The 23,967-nt window shown below is 34.9% G+C and overlaps 1 protein-coding gene across 6 annotated transcripts in view; it reads left to right on the top strand.

The window, feature by feature from the left end:
• The window catches only part of UBE3A (ubiquitin protein ligase E3A), a 42,981-nt gene that overhangs the window by 13,918 nt on the left and 5,096 nt on the right, over window positions 1-23,967 (top strand). For 2 of the 6 annotated variants that reach the window (XM_070943374.1, XM_070943373.1), the window contains 7 exons: window positions 1,024-1,138; window positions 2,519-2,620; window positions 3,641-3,685; window positions 16,631-16,941; window positions 18,249-19,510; window positions 21,753-21,897; window positions 23,118-23,323. In XM_070943374.1, the coding sequence (XP_070799475.1) occupies window positions 1,119-1,138; window positions 2,519-2,620; window positions 3,641-3,685; window positions 16,631-16,941; window positions 18,249-19,510; window positions 21,753-21,897; window positions 23,118-23,323 (2,091 nt within the window). In that variant the 5' untranslated portion in view covers window positions 1,024-1,118. Of the gene's footprint in view, window positions 1-1,023; window positions 1,139-1,532; window positions 1,599-1,631; window positions 1,651-2,518; window positions 2,621-3,640; window positions 3,686-16,630; window positions 16,942-18,248; window positions 19,511-21,752; window positions 21,898-23,117; window positions 23,324-23,967 lie in introns of those variants that run through there. The other 4 variants (XM_070943375.1, XM_070943378.1, XM_070943376.1 and 1 more) reach the window with 4 other exon arrangements.

Below are 23,967 nucleotides of genomic sequence, written 5' to 3'. Positions count from 1 at the left end.
AAAATAGGGTTCAGCTCAATTCCAACAAAATAAAAAGATGTTTTTTTGATCCTCCTGCCCCAAACCAAAACGTATAAAATTTAAGAATTTTAAGAAACTTAAGAAAGTGCCTATCCTGAAACTCAAAAGACAACTGTTTAACTATTATTCTTTTTCAAAAGGAAGGTCTTAATTTTATTAGAAAAGGTCTTATTAAACCAATGAAGCTAATTCTTTAGATATAAGGAGGAATTTCTTGCAATGAGAAATAAAGGGAAAAAAACAAAAGAATTCACACTCAGTGATTTCCATAAGGGATCTGTTTGGTCATCTTAGCTAAACCAGTTATTACGTTGCAGAAGGTCCGGAGGTTTAATGTGTATTCAGAATTCTTTGCAAGGAGTTTGCATTAAAATAAGCCATATGAGTTTACTGTTCAGATGTTGATAGGCAGACTCTCTTAATCCTTCATCTTCTCTTCTGAGTACTATTCTGTTTTATAGAACATGAAGCTAGCCCCTTTAGGCTTTATTGCATAGTCAAGAAAAAAGTTCATCTCTAGCCAGAAAAATCACAAATCACTTGATGACTAAACTCACTTTCTTAATCTTTGGTACAAACTGGAAGCAAACCGATTTCAGCAGTTACGTTGCTGTACAAATGGGATTATGCAGGAAAAGCTTTCAGGAAAAGCGAAAGTTAATTGTCATGTATTTGGACCTCTTTATATGGTATACCAACTTCACAAACTTTAGATGGCATTACTGGATCATAGCAACGACTAGGTCTCTTTTACATATTTGTGTACCAAAAGGAGCAGGCTTCAGATCTTTATAGAATTTTGCAGATATGAAATGTTGAACTAATCATGTTTTCAAAATGACTTCTGTCAGGAATGGCTTTTTACTGACCTGACAAATATTCCTTGTTCAAGAATATTTCAGAATTGATTATAGAAGTCAAAATAGCTCTTAAAAACTGAACTATTGGGGGGAAAATGGATACAGAGTATATCAATTAATTACCATATGTTTGTTTATTTAGCATTGTTAAGCCTATGCTTGGCTCAGTACAAGAAGACTGGCGAGAACGTATTTTTAATCAACGACACAAAATTGTGATCACCCCAATGTCACCGAATGGCCACAGCTTGTAAAAGGTAAATATCAAGATAAAGCAAAACTTTTATAAAACAAATATTTTAAATACAAATCAACTGCATTCATAACTATTTAATTACTAAATTTTAGGAGGACACTATCAAGGCAAGTAAATTAGAGATGACAATCCCTTTTTGTATAATTTTGAACGTTCGTGATAATATTTTAAAATATTATCATTTCAGAATTATCGTTGGAAGATACTTATCTTGGTCCACCATATAGTTGGTGGAACCCACCACTGTCTAAATCTGTTTGAATTTTTTTTAAAGAGAAAAATCCTTCATATAACAAACAAATTTTATCTTTTGCTTTAAAATTTTGTTTTGTTAGGAAACTTGGTAATCTTGCTAAATGCAGCAAACTTGCATACCTTTGCTTTTTCTTTCCTAGGGAGTTACAGTGGAGGTAAAAGGAGTGGCTTGCAGAATGGAGAAGTTGCTCCGAGGGTTTTTGGAAGTGAGCCACCATTTGAAATTGCTAGTTCATGCTGCAGTGTTCAGATTAGTGGGTGTGTGTTGTGATCACATTTTCTGCAGTATATTTCAGGGCTGAAAATTTAAAGCATTTGTGATAAAATTATATTAAATACGTAACAACTAAAAAGGTTTGCAAGTGCTTTATGCTGAACATTTGATTACTCTGTAGTTCTTTCTGGATTACTTAATATAAAGAATTTTTTAGAATTTCAAAGTTTTCATACAAATTCCCTGCAGGACACATTGAAGCTGATCAGCATTAATTTAAATAGTTTTTATAAAATCAATAATTTTACATTTTTTGATGATGAAAACCAGGTCAGCTGTGTTTCTGAAAAATTTAAAACACTTGTTTTGTAACATGGAAATTATTTTTCATCTCAGTTGATACTTATGGACTAACAAGAAAAATAAATACACCTTTGAATCAAGGGTATATTTGATGCTCCGTGGAAAGAGGTTTTGAAGAAGCATTTAGGATATAAAAATAAAATGTCATGTAATTTTTTTTTACAATACCCTTATTAGACCATCATAAGTAACACAAAATAGTTGCTAAACTTTTGTGTTCTCCAGTACTCTTCATCAGACTAAGTGTTAAAAGGGAACATTCTGGCCAATAAATCACAGAATACACATATATTCCAAACTTGAGTTTAGAAGACTGTATACTTAAATAAGAATCTGCTGGTGCTGTTTAAAAATCTGGAAATTAAGATTTATTTTTTAATTTTATAGGTCATCCAAATCCACCCTAGTTTTGAACTTGAAATGTCTAATAAAATAAAATAATATTGGTATGCTAAGTCATTGACTCAAACATGACCCAAAGTCAAATTTAATGGCTAGTGAGTTATCTAGGAAGGACCTCAAGGGTTTTACATTTCATCTTCCCTTCAGCATTGAAATTGAGCCTGGTTTATGGCAAACCATTGTTTGTTGTTTACAGCTGGACCGAAATTGTTATTTAGGAGACACTAACAAGATCAATGAGAATGAAAGGTTAGTTTTTATAACTATTAAAAATTAATTTTAAACATCAAATCAAATTGTTAGAATTTTGGAGCTTATTTTATCCAAAAATATAACAATCACATATACATCATCATATTATTTCAGAAATTTCAACATTTTTTTATTCTGTTTAGAATGCTTCTGGATGACTTTTCTTTCTCATTTTTAGTGTTAGATTTAACAAACTTTTCAAAATTTTACTGCAGTTGCCCAAATAGATCCTAGTTTCCATTATATATATATTAACAATTTCATCATGTGATACACAATTCTTTAGACAAGCTGGAGCAATTTACCATGGAATAAAACCATAGGCAAAAGTATATTCATAATGAGCTTTCTGTTATTTCTTAAAAAGTTATTTAACATGCTCTCCTTGCTAAAGAATATGTCATTTCTAGTTCTAGCCCCTAAAAATCTTAAAGACAAGGCAAAAAGAGGAACCCAAATAGACAACAATAGCAATAAACAAACTGTTTTGAATGTGAAACACCTTGCATGTGAAATTAGCTATTTTTATCTTGATTTGCACTTGAAACAGCTGTCCCACACTCGAAACATTTTGTATATTCCTAGGTAACAAATCTCATTGCTTCAGCTATAGTACTATTCAAATAAACAGTTCAGCTGAACTTTGCCTCAAATAATGACATAATATTTGTATAATCAACTAACGTTCATGGATCTGAAGCTTTGCAGTTCAGAAGAGGAAAATTGATATATTCTGAAATTTAATCTCCATACTTGGAGGTTTTGGAGGTTTTCATTAGCTCTTTTTTTTTACAAATTTTATTTGCCTTATAAAATGATATTTAAAGCAGTTAATTGTAAGCAATATGACCAGAGCTTGTATTTATCCTTCTCCTGGCTGTAGGCATCCTTATTTGTAAACATCTTTCCTATGAAAACTAGGTATTAGTGAAGCATTAACATCACATAATATAGAGCCATATCACATTCTTCTTACCTACATACAAAGTTTCTTAAGTTTTTATTTAAACATTTCAGATCACCAGGAGAACCTCACTCTGAAACCATTGAAACTAGCCGAATGTAAGTATAAATAGCATTACTAAAGAATGCATTTGGTATATTGTGTGTTAAAGCCAGATGCAACTTCAGGGTTGTATTATGGCAGTTTTGTAACAGCTACCTTTACCTTTAAATTGTATTTCAAAGAAATTACTCAACACTGAAATCCTATAGACTGTATTCAACTTTATCTAATGGGGTGGTGCTTATGCAACAGAATTTTCTTTGAATTTCCTCCCACTGTCTTCCCTGTCTGTGCTCCAAAATTTATTCCAGACAGTCCCCATGGTGCTGGACAAGATTTGAGAAATGGAGGAGTGGGTATAAATTCAGTTGCTTCTTCTAATTGGAAAGCTTGTTTCTCCCAGCAGAATGACAGAAATAATGCCCATTATGGATAATAAGGATATTAAGATCCTAATGTGCTATAAAATCCAGCTTTCAGAAAGTTATATTTTTCAAATATAACACTATAGTTTAGTGCTTGAGTAATATTCAATGTCCCATTCAATTCAAATCTTTATTGTCAGTGCACAACATATATGTGCAATGAGATTGGTTGAACCCTATTAACTAAAATTAAAGTATACAATTTATTAGGGCTTATACAAGTCCTTCTAAAGAGGCACAGATCTCCTTTTGAAGGTTCTGCACAGTCCTACAATTTATACATATGTGTAATATTTGTGTACAGTTTCCTACATCAGATTGTTTGAAAATGATGTACATGTAGTTAATAGGCAGTTACTTCATAAGTGGAATAAGATATTGATAGTCAGGCACCCACTTGGAAGCGTAACCACTGCATTCTGTAGCAGCTGCAATCTTTGGAATACAACATGGATAGCTCCAGATGAAGTGCCTATGGTAGTTTTGGTAGTGTTAATTTTCCACCTTCAAACCAGTAAGGTAAGCTGTTTCTAAACAGCCATAGTTTCCTACTACTCATTATGTGCAACTACAATTGAGCCATGTCCTGGTTTTTTAACCATAACTTGGATATTTCCAAACTTTTGAAGCTTGAGGGCATTTTAGTAACGTCATACATAAAATTATTAACAACGTGCCCTTAAAATTAAAAGAAGAAAAGATCATGGTAAACTGCATCATAAAAAAAATCAGTTTTTAAAAAAATGACTAATTTTTTTTTTAATCCAAAAAAGAGTAATTTAAATAGAACATATTTCAGACATCCATTGCTGCAGATTTAGCAACAATATAGATTTAGTCTTAAAGTATAAAATTAAATTTAAGGTGGTATACAATTCAACTTTTATTTAACTGATGGTTTTGGGAGAAAGGGGTCCATTAAACATCAGTGCCTCTTTAATTTATGTGTATGTAAATGGAATAATTTAAATAATAACACAATTGATATTTTTGTCTTCCATCAAAAGCTTCTCAATATCCAATAAAATAATGGCTGCTGGGTTTTCACTATTTGGAGTTTAAAGTAACTTAATTATGAATCCAATATTATCAGAAGCTTAATGGCTTAACAAATCCAGTTTATACAGATTTGTCAGAAAAGCTGAACCAACAAGTAAGGTCACTATTAAAATTGTAGCATTCACATAGATGGGGAAAAATTATATAATTGCACTATTTGGTTGGATTCTTGTCAAGCTTGGATTCTTGTCAAGATAAGCTTTAATATTTCCCTCATTGAAGGTAAAGCATGAGACTGTCTTTGAAAAAGATAAACCTAGCTTGCTTTTTGTATCATCGGTACACTCTACTCAAATTTTATAAAATTCATTACAAACACAGTTCCTGAGACAGAACATCTCAGTTGTTGTAGAAAAGCATCTTCGTCATCATCATCTGTTAAAAATGTGTAACTACATAATTTAGAATGTCTTTCTTAAAAGCACTTGATCTAATACCTGTTTTTATTTGCTAAAGTGCATCTAATAGAGAACTACATGGCTTAATTGTCTAAAAATTACTGAAATTTCTCTTTTCTAAATATTGTTACATGATAAAATGCAATAAAAATTCTATTTCAGAGCCCTTGAGCTTCCTAAGCTATAATTAGCAGAAATTAAAGATCCGTATCCCTAAGGAGCATGCCTAAAGCATTGCCAGTACTTTAATTTTCTCATCTAGAGATTTAACTTTAAATGATTCTTCTTTAAGAAGCATAAATAATAATATGCCAATGAATAAATGCTTTTGCCGTCTCATGCCAAAGCAGTTTTCTGTTAATATAAAATAATGGACTATCTCCTAATACATTAGCTTAATAAATTGTTTATTATTTAACTGAGATCCACTTATAATATATTTATATTCTAAAAAGCTATCACATAAAATCAGTTTCATTGATACACAGTCAGAAACAATAGCATGTTTTAATTTTAATGTGTCACACTTTAGATACTAAAAAATGAAATGCCAGGAAAAATATATTTTCTCCATAGAATAAAACAAAGCTAATTCATAGTTGGCATGACTGTTAGAACACCAAAAATCACACCATAGAATATAATTTGACTCAGGTTTGGACGGATTTGATTCAGAACTCTTCTACCATAGTTCTAATAAACCATTGACTTGGGCATACAGATGTTCAAAACAATTACAAGTACCCTTGCTTAATGATCATTTGTTCAGCAGCTATTCAGAGTTACAGTGCAACTGAATAAATCGTAGTTATAGCCATTTCTGGCTATTGCAGTGCCTCCAGAATTACGTGATCAAAATTTGGATGCTTTGCAACCCAACTGCACTTATGACGAAAGAGTACTTCAATTCCTCCCACCCATCTATCTCTCCCCCCCCCCCCCCATCCATCTCTGCTTTTTTGGCTGTCTTACACTTCACTGCCTATGTCTCCCTATACTCCTTTGGCCTTGCTGCCTTGGGCCCCACCTCACTCATTCTACTACCCCACTGACCTTTATTTTCTTCTTCCTGCTGCTGATCAGGCACACTTAGCCTGGCCTTTCACAAGATCCTGCTGGCTGTGCCTTCTTCCCAGAGCTGTGTGCATCCTTGTCCAAGGCATCTGGCCTTCTTGCAAGGCTTTGGAGCCTTCCAAAGTCTTTCAAGAAGGCTGCATGCTATTTGGACAAGGGTGGCAGGGCCAAACCAGGCATGCCTTGGCAGCAGCAGGAGGAAAAAAATGGTGAAAGTCCGTTAGGGTGGCAAGGCAAGAAGAGCCAAGGCAGTAGGTAGCAGAGGGCAGAGCGGCCAAAAAGGCAGAAATGGGGGACGATAGATGGTGGGGGATGTTGAAGAGGACGCAATCTCTTACCTTACTTAGGTTAATGACAGCAATTCCTAAGCAGTGTGGTAAAATGACATCACTGCATCACTTAATGATAGAAATTCTGGTTCCAGTTACCATAATTAACAGAGGCCTACTTGTATGCATTTATTCCAGGGAATGGATGCAGTAATGCTAAGTGGTTTTTAATCTAACTTTAAGTACAAGTAGTCATTGGGTTATCACGTCCAAGGAGAGCCAGTGGAGACTGCAGGTATGGGGTTCTATGGGCATGAGAAAAAATGGGAACAACTTACCAGAGCAATTTTCAAAATGTTCCCTGCTGGCTTCCCAAATGACTTTTCTTGTGTGAAGCCAGCAGGGGAATTCACAAATGGTGATCACATGACTATGCTATGATGGCCAGAACTTTGAGAACTTGTCATAACTTCCATTTTTTTCAATGCCACCATAATTTTGAACAGTTACTGAACAAATGTATATAAGCCTGTATTAAAAATTAAGATAATCAAAAATTATCTTCATCTGATATTTCTTCTTCAAAAACCAGTTTAGAAAATCTAATCCTATGCTTTATTGCATTTGCCATTTTTAAGTTTTATCTTTTATTTATTTTATTGTAATTTCTTTGATTATTGTTGGGCAATGTAGATGTTTAGCCTGGATTTGGCATTTTTATTGTTCCCAAGCACCTGGGATAGGCAGATGTCTGATAGTGTTAAAGGTATTATGACAAGATATAAGCTCTTCCAAGTAAAGATGCCTTTTGCAATTGACTGATGGTGATTTTGTCTTTATTGTTATCATATGCACAAGAATGCGAAATTACAGCTGCCAGTTCTTTAACTGGAGTTGACCTTCCTACACATCCTGTTCTCAAGAATTTAGAATGTTGTTGTAATGTATCACCGTAATTTACTGTAGGTTCAGACCCAAGCATTTTGTAATTGTCAGAAGGAAATTTTGTCAATGTGCATATTTTCTAAGTGCCATCTAAGATTTTTTGGTATGGTACCTATTGTTGTTGATTTAATCTTCAATTCGATTCTGACTTTACAGTTGAAGTCCTTTACAGATTCAAAACTTTACAGTTCAAGTCCTAACCAAGGACCCTTTAAGAGCTCTTAAGGTAACATCTGAGTATATAGGCAGTTCCAAGTAAGATGGTTTTTTGCAAAGTCAGAATATTCAGATCTAATAAATTAATCTGATAAATTTGCATATATCTAGACAACCCTTTGGGTATCGTTGCAATTTGTCAATGCCATTGCATTTCAGTGTCTCTACTAAACTCATCGGTGCTTTTTAGCAGTGAGCTCAATTTAGCTTTTGTTTTTTCCAAAGAATTTTAAATTATCTATGTAGAGCAAGTGGGAAATTTCAAACCTTTTTAGCCAATTCATAGCAACAGTTTGTCTTGTTCAAAATGCTTGTTAGTGGCTCCATTGAAAGTACAAATAACAGAGGTGACAATAAGGCACCTTGGAAGATTCCTTGTTTGATTTCAACCAAGTTCTTCTCCACATGCCATCAACTTAATTTGCCATAGCTTCATGGAAGTCTTCAGGAATTTCTGGATGTTGCTGCTAATTCCAAAAATATCTAAGCATTTTTCAATCCAGTTGTGTGGAAGAGAATCAAATGCTTTCTTATAATCAATCCACGCCACAAACAAATTTGTTTGTCTTTTCTTTGAATTCTTCAAAACCAGTTTATCAATAATCAGGTTGGTCTTTAGTTCCTCTTGAATTTTTGCAGCACCCTTTCTGTTCTACAGACAGCAAATCCTTGTTTTTCAATTTATTTTTTCCAAAATCCATACATTTGGTTTGCAATAATTCCTGTAAATAATTTGTATGTTGCCGGCAGGCAAGTTATTGGCCTATTTATTTCCCTTTTCTGCATCCTTTTGAATCAAAAAAGTTCTTCCAGTTGTTAGCTTTTTGATGTTTCCAGAATCTGATTCATCTGGCTTGCTAATCTTGCATGCAAACTTGTTAATAATTTCAGTAGAATCCATGCAGCTCATCTAAACCATGGGCACATCAGTTCTTGACTTTCTTTGCTTGTTTTTGCACTATTTCTGTTGTTATGTGAACATTCTTCCATTCTAGTCACTTTTATAGTGTTTTCAACTGCTTGATCCTCTTTGCATTACCATTGTGCTTTTTGTTGTTTTTCCACAAGTTCTTCCAAAATTTTAGGGTATTTTCTTTGTTAGGTTTTTCACTTGTGGTAGCACCATGTATTGTAAAACCTGTTGCGTGTTATTTCACTTACATACATCTTCCCAAACCAAACTTTCTAAAAGCTTTGTTAAACTTAGGTAAACGTTTGCCAATATTTAGAAAGGGAATGCATCCTTTTGCTGTTCCATCCTAAAACTACATAAAGAAGACATTTCATATACCAAAAGTGCTTTTCCAAAAGGCAAGTGGACTCTTGGTTTTTTTATCTGGAAAACATTTTGTTTCTCATCCAAGAAGCTTCTTCAGTTCAGTTCTGATTTCAGCTTCTTGGATGAGAAGCAAACATAACCCAAATTACTGTATAAAAAAATGTTTGTTTTCAACACTAGATTGTCAGTTACTTTATTGCTTTTTTTCTTTCTGATATTCAGATAAGCAAAATTGACTTCATTAGTTATTCAAACTATAATGTTAAATTGATTTTTAGTCTCATAGTCTTATCTCATCTTGCATTGCCTCTATCATAATTTCTCTTGAAACAAAATAAATATTTTAATTGTTCATAGTACAAAGAAGATGAGGGCAATGTTTTGTGCTAATTTATCCATTTGGAATATTAATAACTACTAGTCATTAAACATCTTTTAGATCACATGCTGATAAAGTTGCTTTCATCTTCTGCCTTTAGATTACTCTCTACCATCTCGAGTTCATTTTGTTTCTGTTTCTGGCCTGCTTAGATAACTCACTTGCAAATGGAGCACTGGGCTACTGCCCTCCATGGTTTTTTTTTCCCTCGGGACCCAGGACCCAGAGGCATTCTTGCACTTAAACTTGATGCTAAAAAATGCCCCTTTGAGAGGAATATAAAATCCAGTAAAGCATTTCCAAGGTGGCTGAAATGTAGGAGCCTGTATGAAATGAAAAACCATTGCGTGCTGTTCCTTTTGGGTTGGTTGTGATTTGACAGAAATGAATCCCCAAATTTATTTATTAATTCAATTTGTATGCCGCCCCACTCCAAACATTCAGGGCGGCTCACAATGCATTTAAAATCATTATAAAAAACATTTAAAAATTAAAAACATTAAAAACATTAAAACTCATTCACACCATTCATGGCCGGATATTCTGGTTGTTCCAGATTTTATCCAAACATAATATGAAGGGACAATAGTGATTTTACAGGGCAAGACAGGTATATGCTTCCCAACCACAGCTGCCCCTTCCTCTTCTGCATCGTCTGCATGGAACTCTCCTGCCACCTGATTCTTCCTAGAGCTACCCAAGCCTCATTTCCCTGTTGCCACTGCTATTACTGATGTCTGCATGGGATATTCCTTGGCTTTGACTTTTCCCCATTTCCTGCCTCATACCACCAGCAATAGCATTTCTTTCTGAAACAATCTCATTCCAGTCCTCATCCGGAACAAAATGTATCTGCTTCATTCTCTGTGCAGAACCAGGCATCACAGGAACATATGTCATTAGGAGCATGAATCACCTAAAACCAGCTATTCTGTGCATGGAATGGCTCATAACACAAAATGTTTTGTATATCCTAACATCGCATCACACTCGTGTCAGAAGCACCAAGGCGCTTCCAGGTTGAAAAGATTAGGTTGAAAAGACATCATCTTTGCCCAGGGGGACACCTATTTGAGGGCTCCTTTCATGTCCCTTGCAGGAGCTGGAGCAAAGGACAGGAGCTCATCCCGTTCCACAGAAGCACTTGGATCTCACAGGCTGCTTGTCAATCCACGATCCTACCTATACGAAGCAGTGTACTCCTTACATCCTAACATCAAATAACATATTCATGCTATACAAAAATCAGTTTAATATAGTAGCTAAGATACTGGGTTACAAACTGGCAGACTGAGTTCTAGTTCCTCCCCACCCCCACCCCCCCTTAGGCACTAAGCCAGCTGTATGACCTTGGGCCAGTTACTCATAGCCCTAGGAAAGACACAGTGTCAGGCCACTCTGAAATCTTTCCAAGAAAACTGCAGGGTCCAGGAAGTTGCCAGGAGTCAATGACTTGAAGGCACCTGCACACGTAGAGACACATTTCATAAGCATGACTAGGCCATTGTAGATAAAAGAAAAACATGTAGTTGTACCTCATATGTACAATAAAAGAGGAATCACCCCTAGCAAAACCTGTACAGAAGACCTCAGATTTGCTCTGTTTTTTTGCAGAAACAGTCCAAATTCTTTACCTGAATAAATTTCAAATTCCAGCTTTGCCTTTGAATTCTGTCTGGAAGCAAACTTAACTGTAATAATGTTATTGTAAAATGGTACCTGTTTGCCCTTAGAGTTGCAACTGTAATAGAAAAAATGAATATAAAATAAACAAAGCTAACCAAATTCTATGTGACTTAGATGATTACTTGCTTATGTTATTTTATTTTCATTTTTTGTTTTGGTTCTATGTTATTCTGCTGTTTCAATATTTTTATACTTTATGTAAACTGTCAGGAGTCATGATTGAGCCAGATAGCATAAAAGTAGTATAAATAAATAAATCTATCCAAGAACTGTAACCGATCTAAATCCAATTTAGTTCATTGTTTTTTGGGGGAAATCCATAGTCTCTATGCCACAAAAAAATTGTGAAAGATCTTGCCAGTCTTAAAGATTGATGATTCTCCTTTTTTATTTACCATATGAACTTACAGCATGCTATAAATTACCTAATATTCTTCTTTAGTATTTCCTCGCATGTAAAATCTCATTGTATAAAGCTGACAAAAAGCTCTGCATGAGGTTGTTCTGAAATATTTCTTTAGTCAATGAAACTGATTTTAAAGTATTAATGTTTTTTGCATATTGAGAAATTATTTTTATAAATATTTGAACCTCTCCTATTTAAGGGATTTACAATTCTTTTCTTCTTGAAAGTTGGATTGGATCAATTCAAATAGTATTTTTGTTTTATTTAAGAAATGTGTCTAATTATAGGCAAATTTGAAACTTTCTCTCCTGCATAGTATCCTATTAAGCTGTGGAGGTAACATACTAGCTAAGACAAGCCCACCAAAACCTTCCATAGTTATTTGATTCTGGTAAAAAAGCTATTCAAAACAAAGCATTTTAATTATTCTTGTATCCCAGTCTCTCAATACCAATCTTGTTACATATTAACTTCTCTGTTATTTTAAGTAAAATACAGTACTAAAAATCTGGATATATAGCAAACAGTTGTCTTTACATCCAAGTCTGTCCGAGTTGGGAATAACATAGACAATCCATTTTAAAGAAAAATTGGCAGATGAGTGATGCTAAGTCCCATACCAGATATTTTCAGACTAAACTCTCGTGATTTCTATTATTCATTCTGATTTTGAAGGAGGCATAGTCTGAAACATCTAAGAAGCATCAGATTGCATACTCCTACTATCCCTATCTTACTGCTTCAGTTCCCCCATCTCCTGCCAGTATCTTTATCCTGGGACAAAGCAGCAGCATTAATGCATTTGGGGGAGTACCAAGTGATCAGGTATATTACAAGAGGATTAATCCTTGTACTCAGCCATTTGTCATACTCTTAAAATCAAATGTTCCTTAATTAATATTGTATAAGATTGGGGCATATTTAAATTGCTTTTAAAGGTGTAAGTCTGCTGCTTGTCTACTTTGATTTTAAATTAAATTTAAATTCAAAGTGAGTATTTAGAGATTTTAAGAAGCCACAATTATAAAACAGTATCAAACCATGTTTTTATGGTCATTTACAAGGTATAAGGTTAGTTCACTGTGATAAGATTTGTCAGACAGTCAGATTGGTCTAGTGGCTAAGGCACTAGGCTAGAAATTGGGAAACCATGAATTCCAGTCCTTTCTCAGCCCTGTAAGCCTGTTTGGTGACTTTGGGCCAGTCACTTAGTCTCTCAGTATATAGCAATAGCACTTATATACCACTCCATAATGTTTTACGGCACTCTGAGTGGTTTACAGAGTCAGCATATTGTCCCCAACAACCTGGGTCCTCATTTTATCAGCCTTGGAAGGATAGAAAGCTGAGTCAATCATGAGCCTTTCAGGAACAAACTTCAGACAGGGGCAGAGTTAGCCTGCAATGCTGTGTTCTAGCCACTGCACCACCAGGGCTTCTCAGCCCAACCTTCCTCACAGAGTTGTGAAGAAAATAGGAGGAGGAAGGTGGTTGGATATATGTTTACCACCTTGAGTTATTAGTAAAAATAATAAAGATAGGCTACAAATGAATAAATAAATAAATAAATCTAAATTTTTAGACAATCTTAAAGAGATAAATTAGCTCATTTTGGACATATTTTGGGTCACATGTTCTTATCTGTGTACAATCATATTACTATTTTGTGTGCTCACAAATCCATTCTGAGAACAAAGTAAAATTCAGGCCAAACCATTTAATTACCTATAAATTCATGTGAAATTATTACCGGCTTTATCAAAAATCATCATCTTAAGTCATCGCTCATTCCTACTGTTTAATCTGCTGATTTTTTTTAAAAAAATTCTCTTGTTCTTTGCCAAATATGCAAATTATTATAAAATTAAAATTAATGTACTGCTTTTATAGAGTCATCCATAATTGAATCAGTAGATTTTAAATCACAACCTTGTACTAATATGTTTGTTTATCATACATACTGTGTACCTCTTTATAATGGATTAAGTCCAGATATTGCACAAACAGGAGGTTCCTTCTACTTATAGAAATGAATTTAGTTCAGTAGAATCTGTCATTCAGATAATTAGTTGCTAAAAAGAGAACACTTTTAGTTCGTTCCCCTTTCTGCTTGCAGCTCCCAGTTACCTCCATGTTGTTCCAGCAGATGTTTGAAAGCCTAAAAGGGTTGCTGTGGAAAGAAGGGATCCCTTTTCTGCCTGCAGCAGTTTGCAGATTTTTTTTCTTGTGTAATTGTGGATCTAATTTCTTGTATCTCAGACAAGTTTTGAACAGAGTTTCTTTTTTAAAGTTTTATTTTGAACTTAGAACAGAAGAGATACTTGGCACTTTCTACTACAACCTTTTAAGTGTTTTGTTAGAACAAAAACTGCTAGAACAAATGTCAAAAATCTTTCCAGTGTTCTGCCATGGAGAATAATGGGGATGTAAAACACACTTCTTTATTGTTCATCCTAGGCCACTAAAGTAAATGGAATTTACTTTAGTTGCTGACTGCTAAGTCTCACCCAACCTACAGACATTTTGGCCAAGATCATGTTTGTTTATGCAAAATTAATATCCCCATAGCAAGCAGTGACAGCAAATGCTAAGTGGGGTGGGTAGGTTGAGTTTTGTTTTTATTTTTATTTTTTTTGTTTTTTTTTGGCATGCAAACCTGCACAAATATTCACAAGTTTGAGTCCACTAATTTATCAGGCCCAAAATCAAGAATGATGTTTTCCAAGCTGAGTTCTTTATTGTTTTTACACCAGTAGACAAAATCTTGCCAGACTCAAGACTCTACTGTCCACATCTACAATATACCCCATGAACTATTAGGGAGGGACTGTCTACCCTCTTTCTCTCATACACAATATTTGTATTGAGTTGCCTCTTACTCCTCTGGAATGCACTCCCTCCATTCTGGGAATCCACCTCTTTACTACATTCCATTACAGTAATGAAGCAGCAATAATTGAGTCACTTCAGTGTAGCCCATTACAGTAGTAAAATTATGCATACTGGCTTGAGGCTTCTTTATAATGTAAATGTGTAGTGTGCACTTGTATTTAACAACATGACAACTCAGCATCATAGGAAGTCTATAATGCACATATACTGTAAATGATCACCAAGAGATACCTTTCATGCAATTTTAGATTACTTCAGATTCTTTTAACCTGACCCCAGACTGGACTCAACATTACTTTAATGAGTGCCCAAGTATAATAATTAGAAATATTAAGGTGGAAGAACTATTGCCTTGGTAGGTAATAGTTAACAATGAATCTAAATGTTCAGGTCCATCTGTGATCTCAATTTATGCCAGGGTCTCCACAAAACAGCAGTCCAGAATGATGGTTCTTAGTAACAGAACCTGTGCTTAAAACACTCTCTGTCATTTACCTCCTTTTTTTAAGAGGCTCCATCCACAGACAGCAGAAATCAAACTTGTGCCTGCTGTTTTATTGGTGAATGCATTCTTCAAATTTCCATGGCTTAGAACAGGAATGAGCACATAACTAACATCAATCGGAAAAGATCGCATGAGAAACTGGAACTGTTGCAGACAGTTGAAGCAATTGGGCTGTGAAGGTGTATAGGCACGCATGTAGGTGCCTATTTCCACAAATATAAACTGGGGGAAACAGTAATTGCCTTCAAAGTAAAAGCAACACAGTTGTATTGTGTACTTTATTTATATTCTATTTTTAATTTCCAATTGATGTAATGTCAGCCAGACAGGGACAACCAAAGGACTAGATGTGACCTGGAGCTGGTAAAATGCCTAGGTCTGGCTTAGAATATTTTTGTAAACCAATTATGGGGAAATGGAACATTGGAGAAACAACATGGAACAAAATATGTCATTTTTATCCTGAGCTTGATCATAACTCCAGAAAAGGAATTGACTCTGCCTGAGACTTTTTTTATACCTTAGTTTCTGTTACTTATACAGGTAGTCCTCAACTTGCAACAGTTCATTTAGTGACTGTCCGAAGTTACAATGTCACTGTAAAGTGCCTTATGACAATTTTTCACACTTATGAGCGTTAAAGCAACCCCATGGTCAGTTGATCAAAATTCAGACACCTGGCAGCTGACTGATATTTTTGATGGTTGCAGGGTCACCTGATCCCCTTTTGTGACCTTCTGACGAGCAAAGTCAATGGGGTAACCAGATTCATTTAACAACCCTGTTACTAACTTAACAACTGCAGTGATTCACTTAATTGTGGCAAGAAAGGTCATAAAATCAGACAAAATTCACTTAACAACTGTCTCACTTAGCAACATAAATTTTGGGCTCAATTGTGGTCTTAAGTCAACTACCTGTACCAAGGTTATGTGTTGTTTTCTGGGTAGTGGTTGCACTTAACTTGCACTGTTTGATGGATCGAATTTCTGTACCGCCTATCTGCTTTTCAATAGTCAAGGCAGCTTGCAGAAATAAACTGCTATGAACTGATTCCAAAAAAGAAGATATTTCATTTCATTTTTACATGGTTTTAACTAAAATTCTATACAATGAAGACAGTTACTCTTCTGTCATGGAGCTTAGGCCTTAGTTTAAGGATTTCTTCCTTAGATTTTTGTTAATGAAATGAATTGAAAGTTAATGTTTAATTAAGCTTTGTCTAAGAAATACTGCTTTCTTAAACACTATATAATTTTTAAAAAAACCACTAGGCCAAGCTATACAGAATTAAACATAAAATTACATTTTATTTTATTTACTAGATGCATCTTATAATTCTAGATCTCTTAAACTGAGAGAGATTATTTGAGAGCTTTACTAATCTGTGCTTTGCTGACCAATTGAATGAGGTTGTATATGCAAGCCATACTAATCCATGTACTTACTGTTTGAATGTTTGGTACAGGAAGCGAGCAGCTGCAAAGCATCTAATAGAACGCTATTACCATCAGTTAACTGAGGGTTGTGGAAATGAAGCCTGCACGAATGAATTTTGTGCTTCCTGTCCAAGTTTTCTGCGTATGGATAACAATGCAGCAGCCATTAAAGCCCTCGACCTTTATAAGATTAATGCAAAACTCTGTGATCCTCATCCCTCCAAGAAAGGAACAAGCTCGGCTTACTTAGAAAATAATTCCAAAGGTGCCCACAACAACGCCTGCACTGACAGAAAAATGAACAAGAAGGAAATGCAAGGTCCAAGAGATGACTTTAAAGGTGAGCATTACAGAATGTTCAGCAAGGATGCAACATTGGATACAACTTTGTATAGTCTGCGTTGTATCATACAACAGAGCAATTTATTATCCTGATTATATATAATAATACAGATAGTTCTCACTCAATGATCATTCGTTCAGCAACTGTTTGACATTGTAATGGCGCTGAACAAAGGGACTCACAACCTCCATTGGAATCTGTGGATTCTGCAGGAGTCTTGCAGTCACATAATTATGATCTGGATGCTTGGTGATGTGTTTGCACTTACGACAGGTCACCAAGCACCCTGCGATCATGTGATCACCATTTGTAATCTTTCTTGCGGCTTCCCCAGAAAGTCAACAGGGAAGGTCACAACACACTGCCACCTAGAGGTTTGCTGAAAAAGATCTGTCCGGAAATCCAAGATTGGATTTCTGCTTGGATTTCTGGATAAACCTTTTTCAGCCAGCCTCCTTAAATCCAAAAAAGCTACTTAACAGACTCCAGTCTCCAGCAAATATTGGTTTTGCTGCCTCTTTGAAAACAAAAGCATTGCTTGACAGGCTTGGGTCCCTCCATTAGTCAGCATTTTTGCTCTCAAAATAGTTGGGTGAGAAAGTCCATTTTCACCCAGCGTCTTTGAGACCAAAAATGCTGCCCTATGGAGAAACCTTGTCCCAAACAAGGTGGAATCTCTCTGGCAAGTAGCATTTTTGCTGTCAAGGAAGCTGAATAAAAATGGAGGGTTTTTTTTATCCAGCTTCTTTGAGAGCAAAAGCTCAGCCTGATGGATTGATTTCATCCTGTGTAAGACTAAGTCTGGCCAGCAGGCAGGAGGGGAACTGCAGCGCTAGGCTGAAGAAGCTAGGATTACAAAGAAAGTCAGGATGCAGTTCTAAAGTTGGGTCAGGTCACATGCCAATGCACTCTACAATCACAATTAATTACCATAATTACAAGATCAATTATAATCATAAATCAAGGATTACCTGTAACTTGATTATGATTTTTATATTAACAAAAAAAACAATCTCTCATTCTGGCATAATTTTTAAAAATATATCTATATATCAGGTTGGGATCATTTATTCCTCCATTCAGAATTTAGAACCAGAATACTTTTAAACGTTTGTAAAGGGAAACTTAATTAACAGATGTAAGGTATACAGTTTCTGTAAGTAGGAAACTCTAAGTTGTGTGTTCTGATTGCAGAAACTTAATTACTGCTGAAGGTTGTAAATAGTCATTCTTTTAATGCCTTCTATGTAAATGTATTTAACTTGACTTCAAGAATATTTTTGTTTTTGTTTTTAAATATCTAGATGTGACTTTTTTAACAGAAGAAAAAGTATATGAAATTCTTGAACTATGTAGAGAAAAAGAAGACTATTCTCCCTTAATCCGTGTCGTTGGGAGAGTATTTTCTAGTGCTGAGGCCTTGGTACAGAGTTTTCGAAAAGCCAAGCAGCATACTAAGGAAGAATTGAAGTCTTTACAAGGAAAAGATGAAGATAAAGATGAAGATGAAAAAGAAAAGGCTGCATGTTCTTCTGCCATGGAAGAAGATTTAGTTGCACCATCATCATCATCCTCGTCGTCATCAAGAATGGGTGACAGTACACAGGGGGATAACAACCTACAAAAATTAGGCCCAGATGAAGTATCTGTAGATATCGATGCAATCAGACGGGTCTACAATAGATTACTTTCTAATGAAAAGATAGAAACTGCCTTTTTAAATGCACTTGTGTACTTGTCACCCAATGTTGAATGTGACTTGACTTATCATAATGTGTACTCTCGAGATCCTAACTATCTCAACTTGTTTATTATTGTTATGGAAAATGGCAATCTTCATAGTCCTGAGTACCTGGAAATGGCACTACCGTTGTTTTGCAAAGCAATGAGTAAGCTACCCCTTGCAGCTCAAGCAAAATTGGTCAGACTGTGGTCAAAGTACAGCGCAGACCAGATTCGACGAATGATGGAAACTTTTCAGCAGCTTATAACCTACAAAGTCATAAGCAATGAATTCAATAGTCGTAACTTAGTGAATGATGATGATGCTATTGTTGCTGCTTCAAAGTGCTTAAAAATGGTTTACTATGCAAATGTAGTAGGAGGAGATATAGACACAGATCATAATGAAGAGGAGGATGAAGAGCCTATCCCAGAATCTAGTGAATTAACTCTACAAGAACTCCTGGGTGAGGAAAGAAGAAATAAAAAAGGACCTCGGGTAGACCCTCTGGAAACTGAACTTGGCGTAAAAACTATAGATTGCCGAAAGCCACTTATCCCCTTCGAAGAGTTTATCAATGAACCACTGAATGATGTTCTAGAAATGGACAAAGATTATACATTTTTCAAGGTAGAAACAGAAAATAAATTCTCCTTTATGACATGCCCCTTTATACTGAATGCCGTTACCAAGAACCTGGGATTGTATTATGACAACAGAATCCGTATGTACAGTGAACGTCGTATAACTGTCCTTTACAGTTTAGTTCAAGGCCAGCAGTTAAACCCATATTTGCGACTCAAAGTCAGACGTGATCACATCATAGATGATGCTCTTGTTCGGGTAAGTGGCTTGATATATAAAACATATATTGCTGTTTTTTAAAAAAATTAGGAGCCTTAATGTTTTGTTGATATTCTTTGGGGTCTTCTGGACATATTCAAAATGATATGTATCCTAAAAACTTATTTACACACTAGATAGAGTTTCTGACCAAAGACAAAAAGTTTGGTGCAGTAGAATGAAAATCATTCCATATTCTGCTTGGTTCAAATTTAACCGAAAAAAATAGTTGATAGCTTGTCTTTGACCAAGACCAAAGCAATTAGCTATGAACATTTCTACAGTATTTTGTTTCAGTTTTCATTCCAAATATAATTATTCAAACAAAGTGTAAGCATTTTGAACTTGACTTTACAAAGATGAAATAATTGCACTACATACATTTTTTTGAAAGATAAGTTTGGAATATATACAATAGTAGCTATGGGTTAACATCATGATAACCTCATCATATTGATGTATCCATGGAAAACGATACAAGAGTAAAAAAGGAAATCACTACCATCTTTGTTTTAATATGGATCTGAAAAGCAGATTTTTTGGAAAATGTGCTTTTCAGTTCAGGAAGTTATTGCCTTTTTTTTAGTGTTTTTTTCAGTTATTGCCTTTTTTATTTTGAGCAAGTGGTACAGTTTTGTTAAATCATGAATATTGCCAGTTATTAGCTCTGATGGACTCCTTAAATTTTAATTGTTTAAGTACATGCTATTTGACTTAGCTGATTTTCATTTGTTAATTAATTCTTATATATTTTTTAAAAAAACATTTTTTCCATTTTGCAATCCAGTAATACAGTTATTTTTCTGAAAATATGGACTGAATAGGTTAAAACATAAAGTGCTGCTACTTTGTTAAGCAATTGTTTGTTTAACCTTAACTTAGGCTAAATTGTTTATTGTCACATATTATGTTGATCCACATCCAAGTCATACCTAGCCATTAGTGATTAGAATATGTTGAAATCAAGATTCTCAAGAGAATTCCTTTTCCCAGGGAAAACTTTACATTCCTTTTAAATGGTGCATTCATGGAAAAGGAGAAAGACACCAATAGTAGAATATGCAAAACAAAAGTATTTGCTTGTTGATATTTTAATATATGATTGATCCCAGATGCTTCAGACTAATTGGGTATATCCTGAAATTCATTGAGTTTCTTGCAGCATATAGGTAGTCCTCAACTTACAACACTTCATTTAGTGACCATTCAAAGTTACAACAGCATTGAAAAATGTGACTTAATGACTGTTTTTCACAGTTACGACCTTTGCAGCATCCCCATGATCATGTGACCAAAATTCAGATGACTGGCAAGTGGTTCATATTTATGACCATTGCTGTGCCCCAAGGTCATGTGATCACTTTTTGCAACCTTCTGACAATCAAAATGGGGAAGCCAGATTCGCTTAACAACTGGGTTACTAATTTACCAAGTGCAGCGATTCACTTACCAACTGTGGCAAAAAAAAATCATAAAATGGGACAATGTTTAAGAAAATATTACCTGCACTTTCCTGAAAATGTCATTCTGTACAGTGGAGACTTTCATGGTGGTACTGGATGCAGAAAGCTCTCTCTCTCTCTCTCTCTCTCTCTCTCTCTCTCTCTCTCTCTCTCTCTCTCTCTCTCTCTCTCTCTCTCTCTCTCTCTCTCTCTCTCTCCCCCCCCCCCCCCTTTGAGTGGGGACAGTGGAAAAGTACAGAAGACTGCAATGCTAGGCCTCTCTTTAAGGAAAGTTAGTCGCAGCTGACAGAAGATGCAGTCTTTTGAAAGCTAACCCAGAATGAAGATTAGTGAAAATAGTGATACCACAATTTGATTCTCACTCTTTGGCAGTAATCTGATAAACAGTTTATAAAGCAAGTTACTATTTTATATGTCCTTTTTCCACACCTATCTCACTGAAATGTCACCCATGTGGTGTATTTCTACCATGCTTCTAACCCTTGAGTTTCAACCCAGTTAATTTAATTGCATGCTTCTCGACAAGGTAAGCCAAAAACAGATTCCTTGTATATTCCTTCCCTTGTAAATTCATTATGACCCTATTCTCTAGCAGAGTAAAATTATATTATAAAAACCCATTGTAGCTATTCCCCAAAATGAAGTCGCAGTGTTTTCAGTATGTACTTTAAAAAGATGTTTTTGAAGCTTTGGCATTGTGTCATTCGATGATTTTAAAATTACATTCCTGTCCAATGATATGCACTTACTCAAAGATTATTTTATTTCTCACCCTGTAGTTAGAAATGATTGCAATGGAAAATCCAGCTGATTTGAAAAAGCAGTTGTATGTAGAATTTGAAGGAGAACAAGGGGTTGATGAAGGAGGAGTTTCCAAAGAATTTTTTCAACTAGTTGTAGAAGAAATCTTCAATCCCGATATTGGTAAGTAAGTAATTTTCATGGTTAGTGTGTGGTTAATTGCACTCCACCATTTTCTCACTGCATGTTCTGTGATTAAAGTATTGTGCCAAGATTGAGGATACCCAACCAGAAGTCCATCCCCTCTCATAAGACATTTGCTGGTTGAGGGCCACACTCACCAGCCCAGTCTTGCTGTTCTGAGGAAAAAGTGAATAAAGATCTCCTTGTAAGCTACTTTGAGCTGATTTCGGGCAGGAAAATGAGATAAAAATCTACCAAATAAATAAAGCATTTACCTATGACATCATTGGGTGGAATCTGCTGACTTCAAATAAAAATGAAATTGATATAGTTTCATGCAATACCCAAATTATTGAAATACCTTTAAGTTTTTATATGATTTTATGAGTTTGCAGCCACTATTAATTTGTTTAGATGTTTAAATATTTATATTAATACAAACACGTACTGTGTGAAATCACATGGTCCTGATTTTACCTAAATTGATTGTTGATTCCTGCTGTGATTGAATGCTTTTGCATTAAATCTATTTAATACAGAAGATGGAAATTATTCATTTTCTTATCTCAGAAAAGTTTGCTTTCTATTCACTCAGTGATGATTGGGTTTTGTTGAGATTTTTTTAAAAAAATCTACTTCAGTAAAATTACATAACATCCTTCTAAAAAAGATACATGTGATTTTTGCCTGTAAAAATGCACATAAAATGTCTCTTTCAGCAGAAATATCTTGCACATTCAAAGATAGTTACAGTTTAATGTTTCCCTGAAATGTTAGAAAAAGTGTGCAAGTTGTTTTTGACATAGGTTTTTAATAAGGAGTTTTATATCATGCTCTCTTCCATTGTGCTTTGTATACATATACAAAAGTTTGGAACGTGTGTACTATATCTTTTTCCTGAATCTCTATAATGTTAAAGATACATACAAAAGTCATTTGTTACACTTGATAAAAGCCTGAACTCTTGGCTGTTTTCTCTCAATGCTCAGTTTTTTAAGTTCTATTCATTTAAAATGAATATTAGGGAACAATAGTGGCGTTATCATTTTGGGCTTTCGTATAAAGTGCAGATGTCTATTCAATGTGCTGAACAGTATATTGTGAATTAAAGTGACTAAATAACACATGGAATTTAAAAGTGAAAAATTCATAATCAGAAATTGGCTGGTTATTGAACTGTTCTCATTAAATCTGAAATCCTGTAACTTTTTTTTTTATAGGAATGTTCACTTACGATGAGTCCACAAAATTGTTTTGGTTTAACCCATCCTCTTTTGAAACTGAGGGACAGTTTACACTGATTGGGATTGTATTGGGCCTGGCTATTTACAATAATTGCATTCTGGATGTCCATTTTCCAATGGTTGTCTACAGGAAATTAATGGGCAAAAAAGGAACTTTTCGTGATCTGGCAGACTCTCATCCTGTAAGTAAAAGTTTTCCTACTGTTTGGAAGTTCGCACTTCAGTGTTGTTATATTTTAAACCTGGTGACACTATAGTATATTCTGAATGTTTACCTTTGTATGGGTGTGTTAACATCTCTTCTTTTTAATTAAAAAAAATGTGTGAAATGAGGATCAATATTGTCTCAGAATTTCATAGAGAAGTAATAATAATTTGCTGAGATTGTTTCTGGCACTGCATTTATACAGGCTATCAATCATATGACTGCTAATGTGGAGTTTAAGAATGTTAGTATCAAATAAGATTTGTACACATCTAATAAATATACTGTAGAACTCTCTGCTAACCTTGAAAAAGATGACCACACACTGTTATTTGTCCGAAACAGAATTCAGCATTTACAGGCTTAATTTATAAAAACACTGCCATGACCGGCAGTGATGTGGCTAAGAAATGTATAATGTGGCTTTTCCTCAGGATGCCTTAATTAACAAAGGTTCTTTGTTATTTCTTTTTAAATGGCTGTGTAATCTTAACATTGCACACTAGCTTGTTCCAGGTGAAACAGGCTAGCGGAGTATGAGATAGCGAAGCCACATTTTGAGGAGGGGACAGCTCCCAGGTTCATTAGCTTCTGAAGCATAATTAGTTGTGATTAAGTTAT

This window comes from Pituophis catenifer, unplaced genomic scaffold (genome assembly GCF_029215685.1).
Source record: "Pituophis catenifer annectens isolate HBS135680 unplaced genomic scaffold, rPitCat1.0.hap2 SCAF_4, whole genome shotgun sequence".
Classification (NCBI taxonomy): domain Eukaryota; kingdom Metazoa; phylum Chordata; class Lepidosauria; order Squamata; family Colubridae; genus Pituophis; species Pituophis catenifer.
The sequence above is the reverse complement of the archived record's forward strand: the minus strand, read 5'-3'. Positions and strand labels throughout refer to the sequence as shown.